The 22,176-nt window shown below is 36.0% G+C and overlaps 1 protein-coding gene across 1 annotated transcript in view; it reads right to left on the reverse strand.

Annotated features, from left to right (window-relative positions):
• The window catches only part of SPTLC3 (serine palmitoyltransferase long chain base subunit 3), a 154,876-nt gene that overhangs the window by 91,148 nt on the left and 41,552 nt on the right, over nucleotides 1-22,176 (reverse strand). Inside the window, exons 3-4 of the mRNA XM_049774338.1 lie at nucleotides 7,977-8,131; nucleotides 6,482-6,630 (exon numbers count right to left, since the gene is read on the reverse strand). Of these exons, the coding sequence (XP_049630295.1) occupies nucleotides 6,482-6,630; nucleotides 7,977-8,131 (304 nt within the window). The remainder of the gene's footprint in view (nucleotides 1-6,481; nucleotides 6,631-7,976; nucleotides 8,132-22,176) is intronic.

Genomic DNA, 22,176 nt, shown 5'->3' on the forward strand with positions numbered 1-22,176 from the left:
TCTTAACCTAGTTAACGTGAAAGGAGAAAAGCAAGTATGCTTTTTTTATCAGAGGCTTGTTGTACCCTCTTATATTGTTCAGCTAAAGTATTAAGACAAACATCTACCACACACTTGAAAGTTAAATAGTTTTTTAAGATAAAAAGTTCAGGGGCCGGAGAGATAGCATGGAGGTAAGGCGTTTGCCTTTCATGCAGGAGGTATTCGGTTCGAATCCCGGCGCCCCATATGGTCCCCTGTGCCTGCCAGGAGCAATTTCTGAGCCTGGAGCCAGGAATAACCCCTGAGCACTGCCAGGTGTGACCCAAAAACCAAAAAAAAAAGATAAAAAGTTCAAAGATTTAATGTGGACATTAAATTCCTTGCATAAGTGAGTTTTACTATTTATTTTTTATTTCACCTATCAGATATTATGATAAACTTATAGCCAATTCTCAGTATTAATGCTAAAAATCTAAAAGTTCATAGAGGTTCAGATCTGTTTATAGTTTTCTCATAACTTTCTATTAAAAGTTTGGAATAAGCCACCTTAAATAGAGAATATTGAGTAACAATCTCTTTTTGGTAAGCTTTTCTGTCTAATGTTCACTAACTCATAATGCAATATAAAATAGTTCAAACTCAAAAAGTTTCTAATCTTTTATAACATGTTAAAACTACTATGAAATAACTAGTCTGTAATTACTAAAGCTGTTATATGTGACACACAAATGAAGGAGATAGGCCATATCAGAGAACATTCCAGCTACAAAAATATTAACACAGAAAGCAAGGGGTTAAATGCTTGTTGATCATTTCAAATTGCTATATTACTCTGCCTTACTTTAAAGATATAAAAATAAAATTCAAGTAAGTGACCTGTGTTCTCCCCGAGGCCCTAAAGTAACCAGCAGAAGGGCTGACCAATGGCAAGGTAAGCCCCCCCCCCACAACACCCTCCCAGGCAGCAAGTGTCCAGCACCTGCCCCATGGCCCTGGAGTGAACCAGCAGGAGGACTAATCAACATCAAGGTGAGTTCCACCAACCCTACCAGAGGCCTGTACCTTCCCCAGGGCACTGAAGAGAACCAGCAAGAGGGCTGACCAGTGTCTTTAGCCCTCCAGCTCCTGAGGCTACAAGCACCAGGTACCTGCTCTGCAGACCAGAAAGAACAAACAGGTGGGCTGATCAACAGCATGCCACATGCATTTCTTCTAGTTAATGAACCCCAGCACAACTTGTAGTAAACACCACACTGCAAAAGACACAATGGGGAAACAACACAGAACATCACTATGCTTAGAGAATGAAGACAGTAGCTCTGCAGACCCAAAAAGTGCTGACAACTTTGATAACCGCTCCAATAAAGACTTTAGAGAGAAAATTTGGAGAACACTCAAAGAACTCAAAGAAACCATGTAAAGAACTAAACAAACCATAGACAGTAATGAAGAGAATATGAAAATTTCAAACTGAAGCAACAGGATGGAAAGCAATTGTTAGGCAAAATGAAAACCTCACAGGAAAGCTTCTCCAACAGAGTAAATGTGGTTTATGACAGAATCAGTGAATTCAAAGATGAGATGCACAACATTCCATACAACAGAAGAGGTTGGATAAGAGCTTAGAACAAGTGATCAAACAATGGAAAAAACCCTGAAAGAATGTGAACAGATAAAAATGAAAGTTTGTGATAAACTCAACAGAAACAACATAAGACTCAGAGTCCCAGAGACCCAGGAAGAAAATTCCCATTAAGAATCAACAGTCAAGGACATCATTGTAGAGAAACTCCTAGAGCTAAAGAGTGCATGCAACCAAATTCTGCATGCCTGAAGAGTACGAGCTAAAGGAGATCCAAAGAAAAGCACCCAAGACATCCTAATCACAAAAAAAAAAAAAAAATACCACAGGCAAGGAGAAAATACTAAAAACAGCAAGACCAAAAAGGAAAACTGCATACAAAGAAGCATCCTGTAGTTTTACAGAAGATGTGTCCCAAAAACTTTCAAGGCTTGGGGCTGGAGAGATAGCCTAGAGGTAAGGTGTTTGCCTTGCATGCAGAAGGTCAGTGGTTCGAATCCCAGCATCCCATATGGTTCCCTGAGCCTGCCCATCCCATATGGTCCCCTGAGCCTGCCAGGAGCGATTTCTGAGCGCTGCCAGGTGTGACCCGAAAACAAAAACAAAAACAAAAACCTTTCAAGGCCTGAAGGCAGTGGTGGGATAGAGTGACAAAACCCCTGAATGATGCCAGGAGTGACCTAAAAACCAAAAAAAAAAAAAAAAAAAAAAAGAAAAAAGAAAAAAAGGAACTAAAGGAGGAAAAAAGTTTCCGTTATGAAATGAATATACCTTGTTGATGGATTGGGAGGGTCAACATAATTAAAATGGCAATACTCTCCGAAAGAGTGTTCATATTTAATGCAATTCCTCTAAGGTACCCATGACATTCTTTAAAGAATTGGACCAAACACTCCTAAAATTTATTTGGAATAATAAGCACTCACAAATAGCTAAAGCAAACCATAGGGTAAAAGAAGATCAGAGACATCATTTCCCTCAACTTTAAACTGTACTACAAAGCAATAGTCATCAAAGCAGCATGGTATTGGAATAAAGTCAGACCCTCAGATCAATGAAATAGACTTGAATATTCAGTTATTGAATCCCAGATATACACTCAAGTAATATTTGATAAAGGGGCAAATTGCATAATGGAGCATGAAAAGCCTCTTCAACAAGTGGTGTTGGGACAACTGGTTTTACATTGTAATACAATTTCTGCATTAACTCAATATTCTGCCTCTAAAATATCTGGAACTATTTTGAAAAGTGCCAGGAAATTTTTCTGTTTGCTCTTTGTTTTTTCCTTTTCCTACTTTCTCCTTCGTTCTTTTTTATTTTTTTCCTTTTGTCACGCCCAATGGAACTTACTCCTGGTTCTGAGTTCAGGAATCACTCCTTGTGGTGCTCAGGTACCAGGGAATAGAAACCAGTCAACTGAAGAGGGTTGATATCCAAAATATCACTATACTATATCTTAGACACCATCTAGGACGTTTTTTTAAGTTATAAACATTTTAAAATTTGTATTTTTGGTTTCTTAAGAAACCATTTGGTAAATAAAATTTTTGTTGTTATTGCTTTTAATAATATCATCATTTATATACCATGATTATAAACATGACTGTAGTTAGGTTTCAGTCATAAAAAAGAACATTCCCCTTTACAGTGCAACATTCCCACCATCAATGCCCCCATCTCCCTCCTCCCACACACCTTGCCTGTATTTGAGACAGACATTTTACTTCTCTCACTCATTAACATTGTTATGGTAGTTGTTAGTATATTATTTCTCTAACTGCACTCACCATTCTTTGTGGTGAGCTTCATATAGTGAGCTGGTTCTTCCGGCCCTCATCTCTGGGCATTATTACAATAATGTCTTTTATTTTTCTTAAAATACATAGATGAGTGAGACTATTCCCTGTCTCTGTCTCTCTCTCCCTCTCTCTCTGTCTCTCCTTCGCTCTCTCGTTCTCCCTCTGACTTATTTCACTCAGCATATTTTCCATGTTCATCCATGTATCTCTCCTGATGGCTGCATAATATTCCATTGTGTATATGTACCACAGTTTCTTTAGCCATTCGTCTGTTGAAGGGCATCTTGGTTGTTTCCAGAGTCTTGCTATGGTAAATAGCACTGTGATGAATATAGGTGTGAGTAAGGTATTTTTGTATTGCATTTTTGTGTTCCTAGGGTGTATCCTTAGGAGTAGTATAGCTGTATAAAATGGGAGGTCAGTTTTCAGTTTTCAGAGGAATCTCCATATTGTTTTCCATAAGGGCTGAACTAGATTCTGTCCAGACATGCTTATGCTGTTATTCCATTGATACTATTAAACATTTCCTTAGTAATATAAAATTCTATAATCCATAAATTATTAAGTTTGGTACTCAAGTTAGAGTACTTTTAAATTTTATTTTTTTATTTGCTTTCAATCTTTTTATTCACCTAAATTCTCTTGGGTGGCTTCCATTTTTCTATTTGTTAAATTTTTTTCTTTTTTTGAGCCACACCAGCAACACTTAGGGCTTACTCCTGACTTGTCCCTCTGAATTTACTCCTAGTAGTGCTTGGAGGACTGTACGGGGTGCTGGAGACTGATCCCAAATCAGCAGAGTCCTCAGCAAACACTACCCACAGCTATATTTCTCTGGCCCCTTACTAAAATTTTCTTCCTAGAATTTGAGTTGTAGAATGAAGCAGATAACTGCTAAAAACTTAGATATTCAGAACAAATAGAGAGCGAAAGAAGTTGCTGTCAGAAACCGAGATTAATCTTCCTCTACCCCACCCTTCTCCCCTCCCCTCCCCTTTTCCCTCTCCCCTTCCTTCCCCTCCGCTCTCCTCTCCTCTCCTCTCCTCTCCTCTCCTCTCCTCTCCTCTCCTCTCCTCTCCTCTCCTCTCCTCTCCTCTCCTCTCCTCTCCTCTCCTCTCCTCTCCTCTCCTCTCCTCTCCTCTCCTCTCCTCTCCTCTCCTCTCCTCTCCTCTCCTCTCCTCTCCTCTCCTCTCCTCTCCTCTCCTCTCCTCACTTCTCCTCTCCTCACCTCTCCTCTGTGCCCCTATGGACTCTTCCCCTCCCCTCCTCTCCTCTTCTCCTTTTCTTTTTGGTTTTGGGGCTGCACTTGACACCTCTCAGGGGTTACTCCTGGCGCTGTACTCAAAATCGCTTCTGGCAGGCTAGGGGGACCAATATGGGAACTGGAAATTAAACCTGGATCCATCCAGGGTCAGCCATGTACAAGGCAAATGCCCTACCACTGTGCTATCACTCTGGCCCCTAAATTTTTTTGTGTGTGTATTTTATTCATAACCTGCTCATATCTTGGGCATTCATGATGCAAAATAAGATCAGAGGGTTTTCATTCTTAGGAAGTCTCAGGCATTACTTATTAATTCTGGAAATGTAGCTAACTACTTACTGAATATGTATATAAAAAGATTATTTTGTTTAATTTGAAATATGATTTATTGATCAGGCCTAAGTAGTGCTATATAATTTCAAAACCTTTTTGTTAGCTCATTATCTAAGAGGAAAATGTAAATCACTTTCTATAAATGGCAAATTCCTTTGAAAGCAAGTTTAAACCTTTTGGGAAGGGGCATATTGTCCTGGTTTTTAGAGCCTTTGTCCTGGCTCTATCCTCAGGGTTCACTTTTGGTAGGACTTGGGGTACTATGTAGAGTGTCTGCATTCAAACCAGGGTGGCCGTGTGCAAGGCAAACACTCTACCAGCAGTACTAAGATTATATCTCCCATGTTTACTTCATTTTTATAGACTTGAAATTGACCTAACATTGACCCTGCACATATAATCTTCTAGAGGAAATTACTCTGTTGAGAAAGCTGACCTAGGTTAGAAATTAGGAGAGATAATTATTTGTTGTGAGAATATCGCTTAGTCACTTTAATTCCTATTGTGCATATTGGAATAATAGCAACTATGCTGTCTACTATAGCACAAGACATTTTGTATGTGATAAATAAAATTACTTATAAGAAAACATTGTGTTAGAGATTTCAAAGCACTGTATTGAAGGTATCTTGAACTTTTCCCCCAGAATAAGTATAAAAATAATTCTCTTACAGATTTTACTACTCTGAGTATGAAAAAAAATTTCAGCTAAAAGAGATATAGACAGTATGGTCTACATTGACTGTGTATTCATCACTCACCAATTCAACACAATATGACCAATTTCTCCTTTCACGAAGCTTATACTTTAGTACAAGAAATGAGCAATTTGCAACCCCCAAAGCCAGATTAGTCTAGACTCTAGACAGTGATAGGCATTCAGAAAACCAAATGCCTAGTCCAAAAGAGATGTTGCTGTTCAATAGGTGTAAAGTTTTAGCTACTCTAAGTTCCAAACATCTGCTAAAAAATTAATTACCCACTGTTACTGATTCTAGATTGTGCACTTAAATTTTTGTATCAGGAGAATTCATGTTAAATTTTTTTTGGCCACACAAAGAAAGCATTAAATACTTAACTGAGTAATGGATATTTATCATTTTGATGTTAGTGATAATTTTGTAAGCGTATGTATGCTCAAACTATTACAATTATATATTAAACATATACAATTTTTGAATATCAAGTATATATCAATTAAAACATTTAAGTGGATAAAGAAACCTTGAAAAAGATCTGATGGAAGAGGCACTATAAATGCCATCATAGATAGTATGATCAAGAAAGATCCATTTTTATTCTAGAAAACAAAAAATTGAAATTAATAAAATACCTTGACAGTAATGTACTGTTTGAAATTTCTAAAAGGCTTTCCAGGTATTTTATTTACATCTTGTATAAGTATACATAAAATATACTTTATATATAACTGAGCTGAGATCCAAGTTAGAGAAGTATTCAAGGGGAAACTGCATTTGAGCTAATTTGGAAATGTAATTCTCAAACAGATATACATACCCATTTCTTGTCTTGTGCTTCCCACACCTATGCCATACATGTCTAGAACATCCTTTACTGTCCTCATGGATTCATCATATCTGGCTCCTAGACCAAGGAAATTATATGAACCCATGTTGATGACATCTTTGATGATTCTTCCTGTAAACCTGCAAAGAGGAGGATAAATGAACATAATGATTTCTAATTTAATATCACCCAAGAATTCCCACATCTTCAAAGACAGCTTGGGTCCAGCCTAAATGTTTTATTTTATTAATTATATGAATTGTTTTTTTTTTTTGCCAAAAAACGGTTTTCTTTTAAAAGAAATTAATGCCATTCCATAACCACATTGAAGTTGGCAAGAACATTGGAAAAAGTGACCTTGAGGATCACTTAGCTGTGATTTTCCCCTTGGAACTTGTTGTCATAACACTTTTTTTTTCATTTTAATTCCATAAATAATTTTCTAAATGAGAGAGAGCCATGTCCATGACTATCACCTTCAGCATAACATTGAAGGGTGTAATTTGTAATTTGTCAATAAAGCTCAAGAGAGTTATTTCTGGATGGCTCAAAAGTCTTACTATAATTACAAAATAAACAAGCTACCCATGGTAATTAAATTACTAATATCCCCTATTAGTAATACATGCACTTATGAAGGACTTCCATAGTTTTGAAAATATACATAATATATATATATATATATAAAAGTGGTTTGTAAAACATTTCTGTTCCATGTTACAGAGCATGTTATAGAATGCCTATCAGAATTTAAATGGGTTTTCAAAACATTTATAAGACATTTAAGAAATGTTTTACATAAAGGTATCAAAACTGTATAACTAAATATGTTGGACTTTAAAATATTGGAGTTGGGAGAAAGAGTACCCAGGCTAAGGTGTTTGCATTGCATGGAATTGACCTGGGTTTGATCCCAGGCATCCTATAAGGTCCACTATTGAGAACACTACCAGGCATGATTATTGACCATAGAAACAAGGAGTAACCCCTGACAATGTCTTCCCAAAATACCCAAAATATTGAAAATAACAACATAAACATTAAAAAAATAAAAGTATTTTTATACATAAAATGTATTTACATATAAAATGTATGCAAAAACCTATAAAGTAAGATTTATTTTTAAACATTCTTGAAGGAAATAAGAGGAGGGTTGGGGCAACAGAGGAGTGGCCAGAGGCCTCATGTCTTTGGGTGGTGTAGATATGAGGAACATTTATATAGCTAAAGTCTATAAAAGACAGTACACTGTGAGCAGGCAACCCAACGGGCAACCACCGCATTATAAAAAGTGCTCGTCAAGGAGGAGGCCTGAAGGTTGTGAGGGAACCTGTGGGAGGAAAGTTGAAACTGGAGGTGGAATTGGAGTTGGAGCATTGCATGCCTGAAATTGTCATAACAATTCTGTAAATGATGGTTTCTTAATAAAAAATAAAAATAAAGACTTAGATTTTTTTTTCACCAAGACCCAGCACAGCCACCTCACCTAAAGGTCCAGTTGTAATCATCAGACACTCTCTCCACCATATCGAAACAAGGCCCTGGTGCGCTGCAGATGGGTCGATTCCAGTTGTCTCTGATTCTCATGTAAAGGTTCCGTTTGTAAAAATTCTCAAAGTTTTGGTAGAGTGGCACAAAATTCTGTTAGAACAGAGACAGAAATTTAACTTTGGTTTATTTCTTCTATTAAAAAAATTTAGGGGGTGTGAGACATCTCTCCAGGGGCACATAGAAAGCTTGGAAACCTTTACATGTTTGTGTATGTACTACTGAGTGAGCATATTACTCCAGGCTCGAGTAGTGGTCCTGAGCTAAGATCTGAGGATATGATGGTGACCTGGTGTTTCAATGTCTGGGGCCTCCAGATGCTACAAGGGACCCCTGAGGAGGCAGAGATAGAGCCTGAGATAGAACTGAGATTGATTCTTTGAAGGTGCCTTTAGCTTCAATGTCATGGATTTCTCTGACTACATTTTTCTCTATGTACTTTATGGTTTCAAGTCTGCTATCAAGGTCTTTAATCTATTTTTAATTGACTTTTGAGCAAGGCAATAAAGAGAGGTCTGAGCTCAATATTTTACATATACCTGAACAGTTTTCTCAACACCACTGGTTGAAGAGGTATTTCTTGGCACACTTTGTAAGGAGTCAATATCTGAGATATATAAGACACTGGAAGAGCTTAACAAAAAAAAATCAAATATATAACACCATCCAAATATAAGGAGAAAAGACAAATAGAAACTTCTTCAATGAAGAAATACAGGTGGCCAAGACATAAATACTCCACATCATTAATAGTCAGGGAGATATAAATTAACACAACAATGACATATCATCTCACACCACAGAGCCTGGCACACATAGCAAAGAACAAGAACAACCAGTGCTGGCATAGATGCAGGAAGAAAGGGACTCTCATTTACAGATGGTGAAAATATAGGCTTCTCTAATCTTTCTAGAAAACTATGCGGATATTTCTCAAAAAACTAGAAATTGAACTTCTATATGACCAAGCAATACCACTCTCAGGGATATAACCTAGGGGCCTAAAATGCAGAGAAAACTCTTTACACTCATATATTCATCATAGCACTATTTATAATAGCCAGAATTGGAAAACAACCCAAGTATCAAAGAACAGATGAGATGCTAAAGAAACTGTGGTAGAGAAGCTGGAATGATAGCACAGCAGGCAGAGCATTTGCCTTGTACATGGCCAATGGGGTTCAATTCCCAGCATTCCAAATCATCACCTGAAGCTGCCAAGAGTAATTTCTGAGTGGAGAGCCAAGGTAACCCCTGAGTGACGCTGATTGTGCCTAAATACCAAAAAGAAATAAAAAAGAAAGTAAAAGAGACTGTGGTACAATTAAACAAGGAAATATTACACAGTTGTTAGGAAAAATGGAGTCATGAAATTTGCTTATGCATGGATGGATATGAAAAGTGATATGATGAAAAAAATGAGTAAGATGGAGCTATAAAGACAGAATGATCACATGCATTTCTGGGTTATAAAAATCCAAGATAGTGTGGTAATAATATCAAAGACAATAGAGATGAGAGCCAGGAAGACCAGTACATGATAGGAAGGTTGCCACAAATAATGGATCAGTACAGTTAAAGTAGGAAGAACCCCTATGACAATGATAATTGGAATTGATCACTCTGGACAAGAACTGAATGCTGAATGGAAGTAAAGTGATATTTTTATCTCTCTGACTTATACTGGTTTATTTTGTTGGGGGTCACACTAAGTGGTGCTCAAATCTTAGTCATCTCTCTTTTAATAGTTAAAAATAAACTTAGTTTATACCCTCTCTCAGGAATCTCCTTGGAAGTGCTCAGGAGATCTTAAAGTTTGCCTGGAATCGAACTTGGTTCAGCCACATGGAAGGGAAGCAGCCTCTCTCTGCAGAACCCTTCCTACTGTTCTTAATATTCCCTTCACAATATAAAGCTAGAAGGGCATATAAAATCAAGAAAAAATGTAAATGTATTCCACCCACAAATACTTTCTGAGTTTCTGTAAGACTGGGATCCCAAATAATTCAGTCCCCCCAAATTTATTTTTTAGTGGAGAAAGTGAAAAATAAAGTGGCAAATAAAAGTTAAATTATAATTAACTGTTAAAATTAGTAAAAAAAAAAAAGTGGTAAATGTGCAAACATAGCAGCATAATTCAAATCCCCCAAATATTGAAAGAACACAAATTCTTACAAAATTTCATCTGAAGTGTAACAGTAAGTATGTATGTATTTATTTATTTATTTATTATTTTTGTTATTATTAATATCTTTATCTAAGCACAATGGTTACAAACTTTATAGTAGTTCGGTTTTAGTAATAAAAACATACACCTCCAATCACCAGTGCAACCTTTCCACATCAACCAATGATCCACATCTCCCTCTTCCCCCACCTTCTGGCTATCTTTGTCATGATAGTTGTTGGTGTAGTTATTTCTCTAAATACACTCATAAATCTATGTGGTAAGATTCATATTATGGGTTGGTCCTTCTGGCCCTCATCTCTATTGTCTCTGGGTATTATTACTAAACTGTCTTATTTTTTTCTTAAATCTCACAGATGAGTGAGAATATTCTGTGTCTATCTCTCTCCCTTTTGACTTATTTCACTCAGTTTTCATGTATATCATGTATAGGAAAATTTCATGAATTCATTTTTCCTGACAGCTGAATAGTATTCCATTTTGTAGATATACCACAGTTTCTTCAGCCACTCAACTGTTCTCAGGCCTCTGGGTTGTTTCCAGATTCTGGCTATTGTAAACAGTATAGCAATGAACATAGGCATGCAGAGGGCATTTTTGTATTGTGTTTTGGTGTTTCTAAAATATATCCCTAGGAGTGGTATAGCTGGATCATGTGGAAGCTCAATTTCCAGTATTTTGAGGAATCTCCATTTTTTTTTTCAGAAAGACTGAACTAGACAGCATCCCCACCAGCAATGAATGAGAGTTCCTTTTCCCCACATCACTGACAACACTGATTGTTCATGTTTTTTGCTATGTGTGCCAATCTCTGTGGTGTGAGATGGTACCTCATTGTTGTTTTGATTTGCATCTCTCTGATGTTTAGTAATGTGTAGTATTTTTTCATGTGCTTTTTGGCTATCTGTATTTATTTGAGGAACTGTCTGTTCATTTTTTTCTTTCATTTTCTGATGGGGTTAGCTGTTTTTTTTTTCTTATTAAGCTCTGTCAGTATTTTGTCTATATAAGCCCTTATCTGATAGGTATTGGGCGAATAGTTTTTTTTCCATCCCATATGTAGCCTTTGCATCCTAATCATTGTTTTTTTTTTTTTTTTTTTTGAGGTGTGGCAACTTCTCAGTTTAATGTAGTTCATTTGTTTATCTCTGCTTCCACTTGTTTGTACAGTGGTGATCCCTCCTTGAAGATGCCCTTAGTTGCTATGTCATGGAGTATTTTTACCTATGTTTTCTTATATATACCTTACAGTTCTGGGTTTGATATCAAGGTTTTTAATCTATTTGGGTTGAACTTTTGCATGGTAATAAATGGAGGTTTGAGTTCACATTTTTTGAATGTTGTTGACCAGTTCTTCCAACACCACTTCTTTTTTTAAATATAATATTTATTTGAATCATAGTGGCTTACATATCATTGATGATATTTTAGGTACATATTAACATAAAAACAGGGGAGTTCCCATCACCGAATTGTCCTCCCTCCACCTCCGCTCCCATCCTACCTCCCATATTCTCCTCCCACACCCCCGGGGCTGCTAGAATAAGTGGTCCCCTCTGTGCCTAGCTTACTACTTAGAGGTCCTACATCTGTTTGGTCTTGGCATCTCCCTTATTTCCCACTCTAACACTTCTTGAAGAGGATTTTCTTGCTCAATTTTGTGTTTCTTGCTCTCTATGCAAGATTAATTGACTGTATGTCTGGGGAACATTCTCTGAATACTCAAATATATTCCATTGATCTGAGGGTCTGTCTTTATTCTAAAACCATGCTGTTTTAATGACTATTGTTTTATAATATAAATGGCCTTAATTTTTAAGCACATGAAATCCCACTCTCTTCATGTTTAGGTAAATGGATGCACCTGAATGGTAGGAACTTTCTGCAAAACTCTTAGCTGTAATTTTGCCCAAGGCCTAGAAATTGAATTAACAGCCTTTGGAGGCACTTGGATTCTCATTCATTTGAAGCAGCAGCAATGTTTTATGGTGTAACACATAGTTCATGCCTGAGGGATTTGTAAGAGTGTTGAGACATGAGACTATGTAGCTTATAACCAGAAGAAAGGCAATACAATGCAGAAAAATGCGAAGACATTGACTGAAGCCAAGTGCTTTCAACATTAGGTAAATTAAAGTAAGGAGAAAGTCACATCAAGATTTATATGTGAGAGTGTGAATGAGAGAGCCTGAGGCATGAGGGTGGGTGAAGGACATGCCCTGTTAAATAGGCTAAAGCTAACTGGTATTGCCAACAATCCCAGACTTTGGAAGAAATATTCATTTTAAGATCCCCACTGCAAGCACTTTGCTACCAGCATCAGGATGTACTCTTCCCCCAAGGACCACAGAATTCATGACAACAATGGTGAGCTGACCATTTAGGATGGAACCTGATCCCTATCACATGCACTTTGAAGCTGGTGCCATCCTGACCTGCTGCCAGTGCCAGGACACACCCTGTCCATAAAGAACAGAGCCAGAGGAGCATGGCTGCTCTGCTCAGCTCCTCAACGGTGCACATCTCCTAATTAATGAACCTCAGCACAACAGGTAGAGATTACCAGATGATAAGTATGACAATGGGGGAACAATGCGGGCTGCCCTCATGCATAGGAAATGAATATGGTAGCTCAGATGACACAAAAAGTGCAGATTACTTATTTAGCCTCACAGGTAAGGACTTTAGAGAAGAAAAATGAAGGATCCTCATAACTCAAAGCATGGAATGAACTGAATGAATCACAAATAAGAATCAAGAGCATATGAAAAAAGAAATGAGAAAATTCCAAACTGAAATAATAGGACTAAAAATCTCATTGTAAAGTCTTTCCCACAAAGTAACAGTGGCTGAAGACAGAATCAGTGAGCTAGAAAATGAGATGCATAACAACTCCATATAAGGTAAGAGATTGGAAAGAGCCTTAAAACAAATGATCAGACAATGAAAAAAAAAAACCCAAAGTATGTGAACAGATTTTTTTTAAAAAAAAAGCCCCTGATAAACTAAACAGAAACAACATAGAAGTGATTGGAGTCCCAGAGATCAAGAAGAAAAATCCCCAGCAAGAATCAACAGTCAAGGACATCATTGCAGAGAAAATTCCAGAACTAAAGAGTGCATGCAACCAAATCCTGCATGCCTGAAGAGTACCAGCTAAGAGACCTGAAGAAGAGCACACCAAGACACATCCCAGACACAGTGACAAATCCTACATAAATAGGGATACTGAAAGCAAAAAGATCAGAAAGGAAATGAAACCTACTTGTTTGTGCCATAGAAGGTGACTACATAAATAATTTAATGACACAGCTTCTAAAATTAGAAAGTGATCAACAACATGAATCAATAATATGTGGGCAAAAGAAAATAGAAAAGCTTAGAGCAGAAATTAATAAATTGACAATCTAAACAACAATCTGAAATATCAATGAAAGAAAAATTGGTTCTTTGAAAAAATAAACAAGCAAAACTAGCAAAACTCACAAATAAAGGGAGAGAAAATTAATAAACTGGATTAGAAATAAAAAAGGGGGAGATCACTACATATACTACAAAAATTCAAAGGGTTATCAGAGACTATTTTGAGAAACTCTATGCTACAAAACAAGAGAATGGAAAGAAGTTGATAAAATTTTGGGCTATTATAATCTTCCACAGTTCAACTAAGATGATCTAACATATCTAAACAGACCCATCACTATTGAAGAAATTAAAATGGTAATCAAAACTCTTCCCCAAAACAAAAGCCCAGGCCCAGATGGATTCACTAACAAATTCTTTCAAACTTATCAAGTGTACCTACTACCAATACTTTTCAGGCTCTTCCAGGAAATTGAAGAAACAGAAACAGAGATGTGGCAAAAAAAGAAAACTAGAGACCAATATCCTTGATGAACACAGATGCAAAGATTCTCAACAAAATCCTAGCAAATAGAATCCAATGGCTTATCAAGAAGGTCATAACCAAGTAGGTTTCATTCTAGAGATGCAAGGATCGTCTAACATATGCAAATCAATTAATGTAATATACCATATCAACAAAAGAAAAAATACAAACCATATGATAAAATCAATAAATGCAGAGAGAACATTTGATATAGTCCAACACCTTATCATGATAGAAACTCTCAACAAGATGGGAATGGAAGGAAATTTTCTCAACATAGTCAAGGCCATATACCACAAGCCCAGGTCAAATATTATCCTCAATGGAGATAAACTAAAAGAATAAAAGCCTTTTCTCTAAATCTGGTACAAGACAATGCTGCACCTATTGCCTCTCCTATTTAACATAGTACTGGAAGTACTTGCCATAGCAATTAGGCAAGGAAAAGTTATCAAGAGCATCCAGATAGAAAAAGAAGAAGTCAAGCCCTCACTGTTAGCAGATGACATGCTACTATATTTAGAAAACCCTAAAGAGTACCAAAAATATTCTAGAAACAATAGATTTATAAAGCTAAGTGGCAGGCTACAAAGTTAACATGCAAAAATAAATGGCCTTCTTATAGACAAATAATGATATCAAAGAAATGAATATTAAGAAAGCACTTCCATTCACAATAGTGCCACAGAAACTCTAATACCTTGGAGTCAACTTAATTAAAGAGGTGAAGAACCTGTACGAAGAGAACTATAAACACTGCTTCAAGAAATAAAAAAGGACACAAAAAATGGAGACACATACTCTTTTTTTGGATTTGGAGGAATAACAATTAAAATTGCAATACTCCCCCATGCATTATACTCATTTAATGCAATTTCTCTATGGATATCCATGACATTCTTCAAATAAGTCACTTAAAATAAGTGAAATAAACATTCCTAAAATTCATTGGGAACAAATATTACCCACAAATAGCTAATTCAACCCTTAGAAAAAAGAAGCAAGAGGCATCAATTTTCTCAAATTTAAATTGTACTACAAAGCAATAGTTTTTAAAACAACATGGTATTGAAAAAAAGATAGACTCTCAGATGAATGGAATATACTTGAGTATTCAAAGAATGTTCTCCAGACATACAATAAATTAATCTTTGATGAAAAGGCAAAATATTCAAAATGGATCAAGGAAAACCTCATCAATAAGTGGTGTTGAAGGGCAACTTATTAGCCACAAGCAAATAAGTGAATTGGGAATCCATCTAACAAGCATAAAGGTCACATCCAAATGAATTAAGGACCTTCATATCATACCCAAAACCATAGGGTATATAGAAAAATGTAGGTAAAATACTACATGATTTGAGAATAAAGGCATCTTCAAGGAGAAATCACCACTGTGCAAACAAGTGGAAGAAAAGATAACCAAATGAGACTATATTAAACTGAGAAGCTTCTACAACTCAAAGAAAATAGTGACTAGGGCACTTCCAGAATGGGAGAAACCATTCACCCAATACCCATCAGATAAGGGGCTAATATCTAAGATAGACAAGGTACTGACAGAGTGTACCAAGAAAAAGACAATTAACCCATTCAGAAAATGTGGTGAAGAAATGCACAAACAGTTCCCCAAATAGCCAAAAGGCACATGAAAAATTGCTACACAGCACTAAACATCAGAGAGATGCAAATCAAAACAACAATGAGGTACCATCTCACACCACAGAGACTTGCACACATAGCAAAAAACATGAACAATCAGTGTTGTCAGTGATGTGGGGAAAAGGAACTCTCATTCATTGCTGGTGGGAATGTTGTCTAGTCCAGTCTTTCTGAAAAGAAAAATGGAGATTTCTCAAAAAACTGAAAATTGAGCTCCCATATGATCCAGCTACACCACTTCTAGGGATATATTTTAGGAACACCAAAAACACGTACAAAAATGCCCTCTGCATGCCTATGTTCATTGCTATACTGTTTACAATAGCCAGAATCTGGAAACAACCCAGAGGCCTGAGAACAGTTGAGTGGCTGAAGAAACTGTAGTATATCTACAAAATGGAATACTATTCAGCTGTCAGGAAAAATGAATTCATGAAATTTTCCTATACATGATGTACATGAAGACTATTATGCTGAGTGAAATAAGTCAAGGGGAGAGAGGTAGACGCAGCATATTCTCACTCATCTGTGAGATTTAAGAAAAAAATAAGACAGTTTAGTAATAATACCCAGAGATAATAGAGATGAGTGTTGGAAGGACCAACCCATAATATGGTTACCACAAAGAATTATGAGTACAGTTAGAAAAATAACTACACCAACAACTATCATGACAATGATACTGAGTAAAAGAAATAGCATGCCTGTCTTGAAGATAGCCAGGAGGTGGGGGAAGAGGGAGACAATAGTGGGGGGGGGGGACCTTGGTGGTGGGAAGGTTGCTTTGGTGAAAGGAGTGTACTTTTTATGATTGAAACCCAACTACAAATATGTTTGTAACAATGGTGCTTAAAAGAAAGGTATTATCAGAAAAAATAAGCTTAACATATGAGATTCTTGAAAATAGGTGCTGAAGGTGAAAAGAGATTTCTATGGCCAAAAATACTTCAGGGTAAATGTGAGAAATATACCTGAAAAGAATGAATGAGTAAAATTGAGAAATACAGAGAAAGCACATTGAAGTTCTTATCAGCAACAGGTCCTTAATTTGATCTCTACCACAGGTACTAGACCTGGTCCTTTAAAAATGATGTGGAGAAATCACTGAACATGGAGCTTGGGGTACTACTATGTGTGGCCCCAAACCAAGAGTAAAATGTAGTGAAAATTTTATCACTTTTTCTAACAACCTCAAAAGCTGTCAAACTGAGTTTTGATCCTTTGTGGTCTGACTCCCTAGTTATTTCTCTGGAGTCACATTCCCTGGAGTAGGGGATGAGCTGCAATGCAGCTAAATGTGAGAGGTAGAGAATTTCAGGATCCAAATGCGATTCTCAGACATTATACTGGAGCAGCATAATTACTGAGTGTGCTTTCTCATTTTCCCCTCCTATGTTCCCTGGATTCTTGGTTCTCCATTCTCTTCTCAGAAGGCACAGAAGTACAATGGAAAAAAACTATAGAATTCTTTCTTTTGGTCTTAGTTTGATACACACATCTGAGCTGGTTCATTTTAAATGAAAATTTATAGAAACTTTAGGTTTTGAAAGTCAGTGTTGGCATACAAGCTACAGTCTTTTTATGTTACTTTACCCTTTGGTCTTCAGGAATAGACACAATATTGGGGGAGTGTAGAAGAGAATTGGAAATATCTTTTGCATGTAAAGTTGAGGGGCAGTTGGGAAATTCTACTGGTTATACTTGTAAGTAGAAGTTTTGATCCAGTGAATTTTTCTCTCAGCTAAATATCTTGAAATAGGTTTTATTGTTACATAAACTTATAAGATGCTAAAACTCTGTTATAACTTCATATGAGCTAATGGAAAAGTAAACTCATTTTTATGAAAAGAGTTTGTGTAATAATAGAAAAATCTTTTCCAAACTATTTCCTCTTAACTTCAATAACTCTTTTATTATTACTAAAGAAAAACTATATCACTAAAGTTTTTTCTTTTTAAAAATAATATTTTATTTTAAGTAGCATCAGATAACCCTTATCCAACTAATAGAAAAGAGAGAATTGGGTGTTCTATAAGTATTCAATAACTCAATGGAATTAAAAATTTATATTTTTAAGAAATCATCCTCAAAATAAGAAGAAGTTAATAGTTCATTTGGGATAACAGTTGGATTTAGTTGTTAAAATAAGTGGTTTTTCGGAGGTGTAGGGAGGACTATTAGGTGATGGGAATCCCCCCTGATTTTATGTAAATATTTACCTAAAATATTATTGTCAACAATATGTAAGCCACTATGATCAAAATAAAAATTATATTTAAAAATATAAGTGGTTTTTTTAGAAAAATATGCAAAAAGAAATAGTTATAAAAGTTAACAAGATAATTGTATGTATCTAGAGAAGCAAAACCACAGAAATTTTTGGCTGAGTGTACATAGGTATCATAGAATTCAAAATACCCTTATTAGAAAAAAATGCTCCAACAAGGTGGGTGACTTGAAGTCATCAGTCTTTGGCTTTATTTATTATCCCAACAATATCTTCAATCTGACCAGATTGACTCTGTCCTCTCTTTGCCCAGGAATCCCTCTCAGATACCCTTGATGAGAAAAAACAACAGCAACAACAAAAACTCAAAACACCAAACCAAGACAATCCATGGCCCACAATATGGCAGATGCATGTCAATAGATTGAGTTAAGAAAACAACCAAAGGGCATCTGGCCATTGATGCCACATAAAGATGAGTCTTCATGTTCTCTTAAGGGAAGGTGGACAATAGTCCTTTCTGCCCAATATTTCTGGCTTCTGTTTGGGAGATTCAGGTTTTCTGCTTCAAGAAAATAGGTAGGTAATTCTTTATGTAGATAAATATTCTGAGGTCAAGATACAGGGTTTTCAAACTATTCGTTGGTGCAGAGACTTTCTGCTAAAAAATTATCTTCGTACTTGATAGAATTTTTAAAAAATACATTATGTTCTTAAAACTTATTTACCAAAGGAACAGGGCAGAACCCCTTCTTTTTACCAAGCCAGATCTAAAACATAAGGTCTAGTCCTGAGAATGATAAGTCAACTGGATAATTGTTCTCAAAATCAAAATCTGTTCTAGGGAAGAAGTGTGTTGCTTTGTGGGGAAAGGTGGTGCATTGTTCTCCACTTCCGCTGCACCTGTGAGGCTTTCCTCCTCTGCATGGGTGTATCTCACTCCACCTCATTCCTTTGAACATCACTTGGGTTTCCTCAGGACCATAAGCCCCTCCCAGAAGTCATTGCCCTCGAGTTTCACCCTCCCACAGCCTCTTAACTATGTAAGAAAATGAAACTGGATTAGCTATTGCAAAAACACAAGCATTACAATAGAGCATATATTTTGTCCAGCTCTAGATTTACATTTGTCTTTTGGCCTGTGTACTCTTTATTTTTCATCAGAAGACAAATGGATAGATTTGAGAATGAGCCCTAGGACATCATAATACAGCAAAAAATAAATCATTTGGGGATAAAATTAGGAGCTTTGAGATAAAATCCAAATGCAGCCCCATAGATGTCTTTATTTCTTCAGCTATATAAACAATATTTTTTTCTTTTAAACTTGTTTGGGACTTTACAACTTTTTAAAGCTCATAAATATTTCTAATTGTTATAAAAAAAACTCAATGGCAAATCAGAAGTTGAGTAGACAAATTGGTAAATAAATCAATTCTACAACTAATACTTCTTGAGGATAATCATGGTGTTTATCAGGAAGATCTGGTTCTGTGCTCAGAAAAATACCAACACAATTTCAAATAAGGTCCCTTCCTATTTTATTTTACTTTATGTGTCCATTTAATAGCATATAGAACTACTTATTTAAACAAACAAACCTCAAGTAAATATCAGTTGTTCATTTGTGCTTACATTGAAATTAACATTTTTATTTTTAAGTTAAATTTCATTTTATATTGGGAAACAGCTGTTTCTTTTTTGCTAGAGTTGAGTTCAAAATAATAATATAAATTATTTGTGGGTTTCTTTTTCTGGGAAAGATAACTGCATGTTAAATAGTTTTCTCACATAAGAAACAACTGGACATGACTAAATTTAATTTTCACAGTCACTTGGATAAAGGTTGAATATGGGAAATGAGGCTTGTGTGTATTGTATCATTTAATGATCCTATAAAATGACAAAATGTATATATATATATATTTTTTTTGTTTTGTTTTGTTTTGGGTCTCACCCGGCAGTTGCTCAGGTGTTACTCCTGGCTCCATGCTCAGAAGTTGCTCCTAGCAAGCACGGGGGACCATATGGGACGCCGGGATTCGAACCGATGACCTTCTGCATGAGAGGCAAACGCCTTACCTCCATGCTATCTCTCCGGCCCCAAAATGTATATATTTTAAGAATAAAATATTTTATCAATCTCCAAAAAATAAGAATATTTATCAATGAACCATATAAATAGTGAAGACTCACAGATAAAAAATGATCCATAAAAATGTGGTCAGTAAAGAACTAAAATCACAATAAACTAAAACTCAAGATTCTAAACCAAGCTTAAGCAAAACCCAAGCTTTTTTAAAGAGAAAACTTATATAGATATAAACTAACTTATTGTTTTCAATCCCATTATACTTGCAGTTTGTATGGACCAGTTGTTGAAGACCATTTAAAAAACCTTAGAAAAGCTTTAATAAACTGAGAAAATGGGTAGGAAATTTATATTTAGGGATGTTCCATAAACTTATCTGCTTATCTTTAACTTATCAACTTATCTTTCCTTAAGTTAATTAGGAAAAAAAACAGTAATATTGTCCACAATACTGCAATTTCAGAGATGTGGAGAGTCCATATAAACAAAAGCACAAATTACTGGTCCAGGCACTTCCTCTCTACCCTCACTCAAACTAGGTGGGTCCACAGGCAAATAGGCATAAAATTAGCTCATTTCTCTATAAAATTAACATAAAAGAATATAATATTTGAGGAACTCTAGAACAATAAGAACTGCTCTTTTGTTTTTGGGATTTTTTTGAGGGTCACACCCAGCATCACTCAGGGGGTTACTCCTGACTCTGTGCTCAGAAATTGCTCCTGGCAGATTCGGGGGACTATATGAGATGCTGGGGTTTGAACTGCCTTTTGTTCTGGGTCAGCTGCATGCAAAGCAAACACCCTACCACTGTGTTATTTCTCCGGCCAAGAATCCAGTTTATAAAACATGACTAATGTCAAAGGATAAAATTAGAAAAATATCTTAAAATAGATATAGCATGTGGAAAGACTCAGTGGAATACTGCAAACGTAAAAAACACAGGAGCTGGAATGATAGCCCAGCAGGTAGGGAGTCTGCCTTGCATGAGGCCGACCTGGTTTGATCCTTGGCAACCCATATGGTCCCACAATCCGAAGCCTGCCAGGAGTGATTTCTAAGTGCAGAGCCAGGAGTAACTCCTGAGCGCCACTGTTTGTGGCACCAAATCCAAAAACTTTAAAGACCCAAATAGCTCACAACTATAAATGATAAAAATGAAAAACTAATAAATATGCTAGAATAGTAAGCTGATTTTTCTAAAAATAATAAAAAAGGAGAAAGAAAAGGAAATAGAACAGAAAGGTTGAGTTATGTATGGCATTCAGAACAACAGAATATAATAGGTAAAGTAAAGAATACAATAGGTAAAAGCTAAACAAGTTGGAAGAAAAGCAGAAAAAATCTAGAAAAGGAAATAGAGGAAAAAAAGGAAGAGATTTCAGAAAGTTACATATTGTATTTATTCCCATTTTGTTTCTTCACTTCTAAATAAGATATATGCAGTGTGCATAGAAATTTGTTCATAATTTTTGTTTTTACTATAATCTGGCCCTCCAACAGTCTGAAGGACAGTGAACTGGCCCCCTGTTTAAAAAGTTTGAGGACCGCTGAGTTAGAAGGATGATAGAGAGTGTGAGGTGTGAGCGCTTGCTTTGAAAATGATCTATTAGGGTCTGGTCCCCAGCATCCCATATTTTCCCCAAGCACCAAGAGCAACCGATGACATAACTAGGTATGACCAAAAGCAAAACAAGAACAAAAGTAATAAGAATGGTTTGAATTTTAGGATGTAAAGATGTAAAGGATATACGGGCATGGGGTAGAGGAAATAAATAATTCATAGCAAGAAACATCCTGGGAAAATTCCAAATCTCCAAAGATCAAGAAAAATGCCTTGAAGTGGTTAGAGCAAAGAGAAAGAGAATAAGAATATATAATAGAGAATATACATAGAGAATAAGAATTGGGGTCTTTCAGACTTTTATCCTATACTAATGCAAGTCAATAAAGTGTGTAAGGAATCAGAGGTTTAAATACAGTAAGCATTTTCTGTAATAATTATGTAATTCTGTAATAATATGTCATATAAAGAGAAAGTTAAAATGAATGAAAAGCTGCCATCCCACATAACAGATAT

The sequence above is a fragment of the Suncus etruscus genome, chromosome 6, assembly GCF_024139225.1.
Source record: "Suncus etruscus isolate mSunEtr1 chromosome 6, mSunEtr1.pri.cur, whole genome shotgun sequence".
Classification (NCBI taxonomy): domain Eukaryota; kingdom Metazoa; phylum Chordata; class Mammalia; order Eulipotyphla; family Soricidae; genus Suncus; species Suncus etruscus.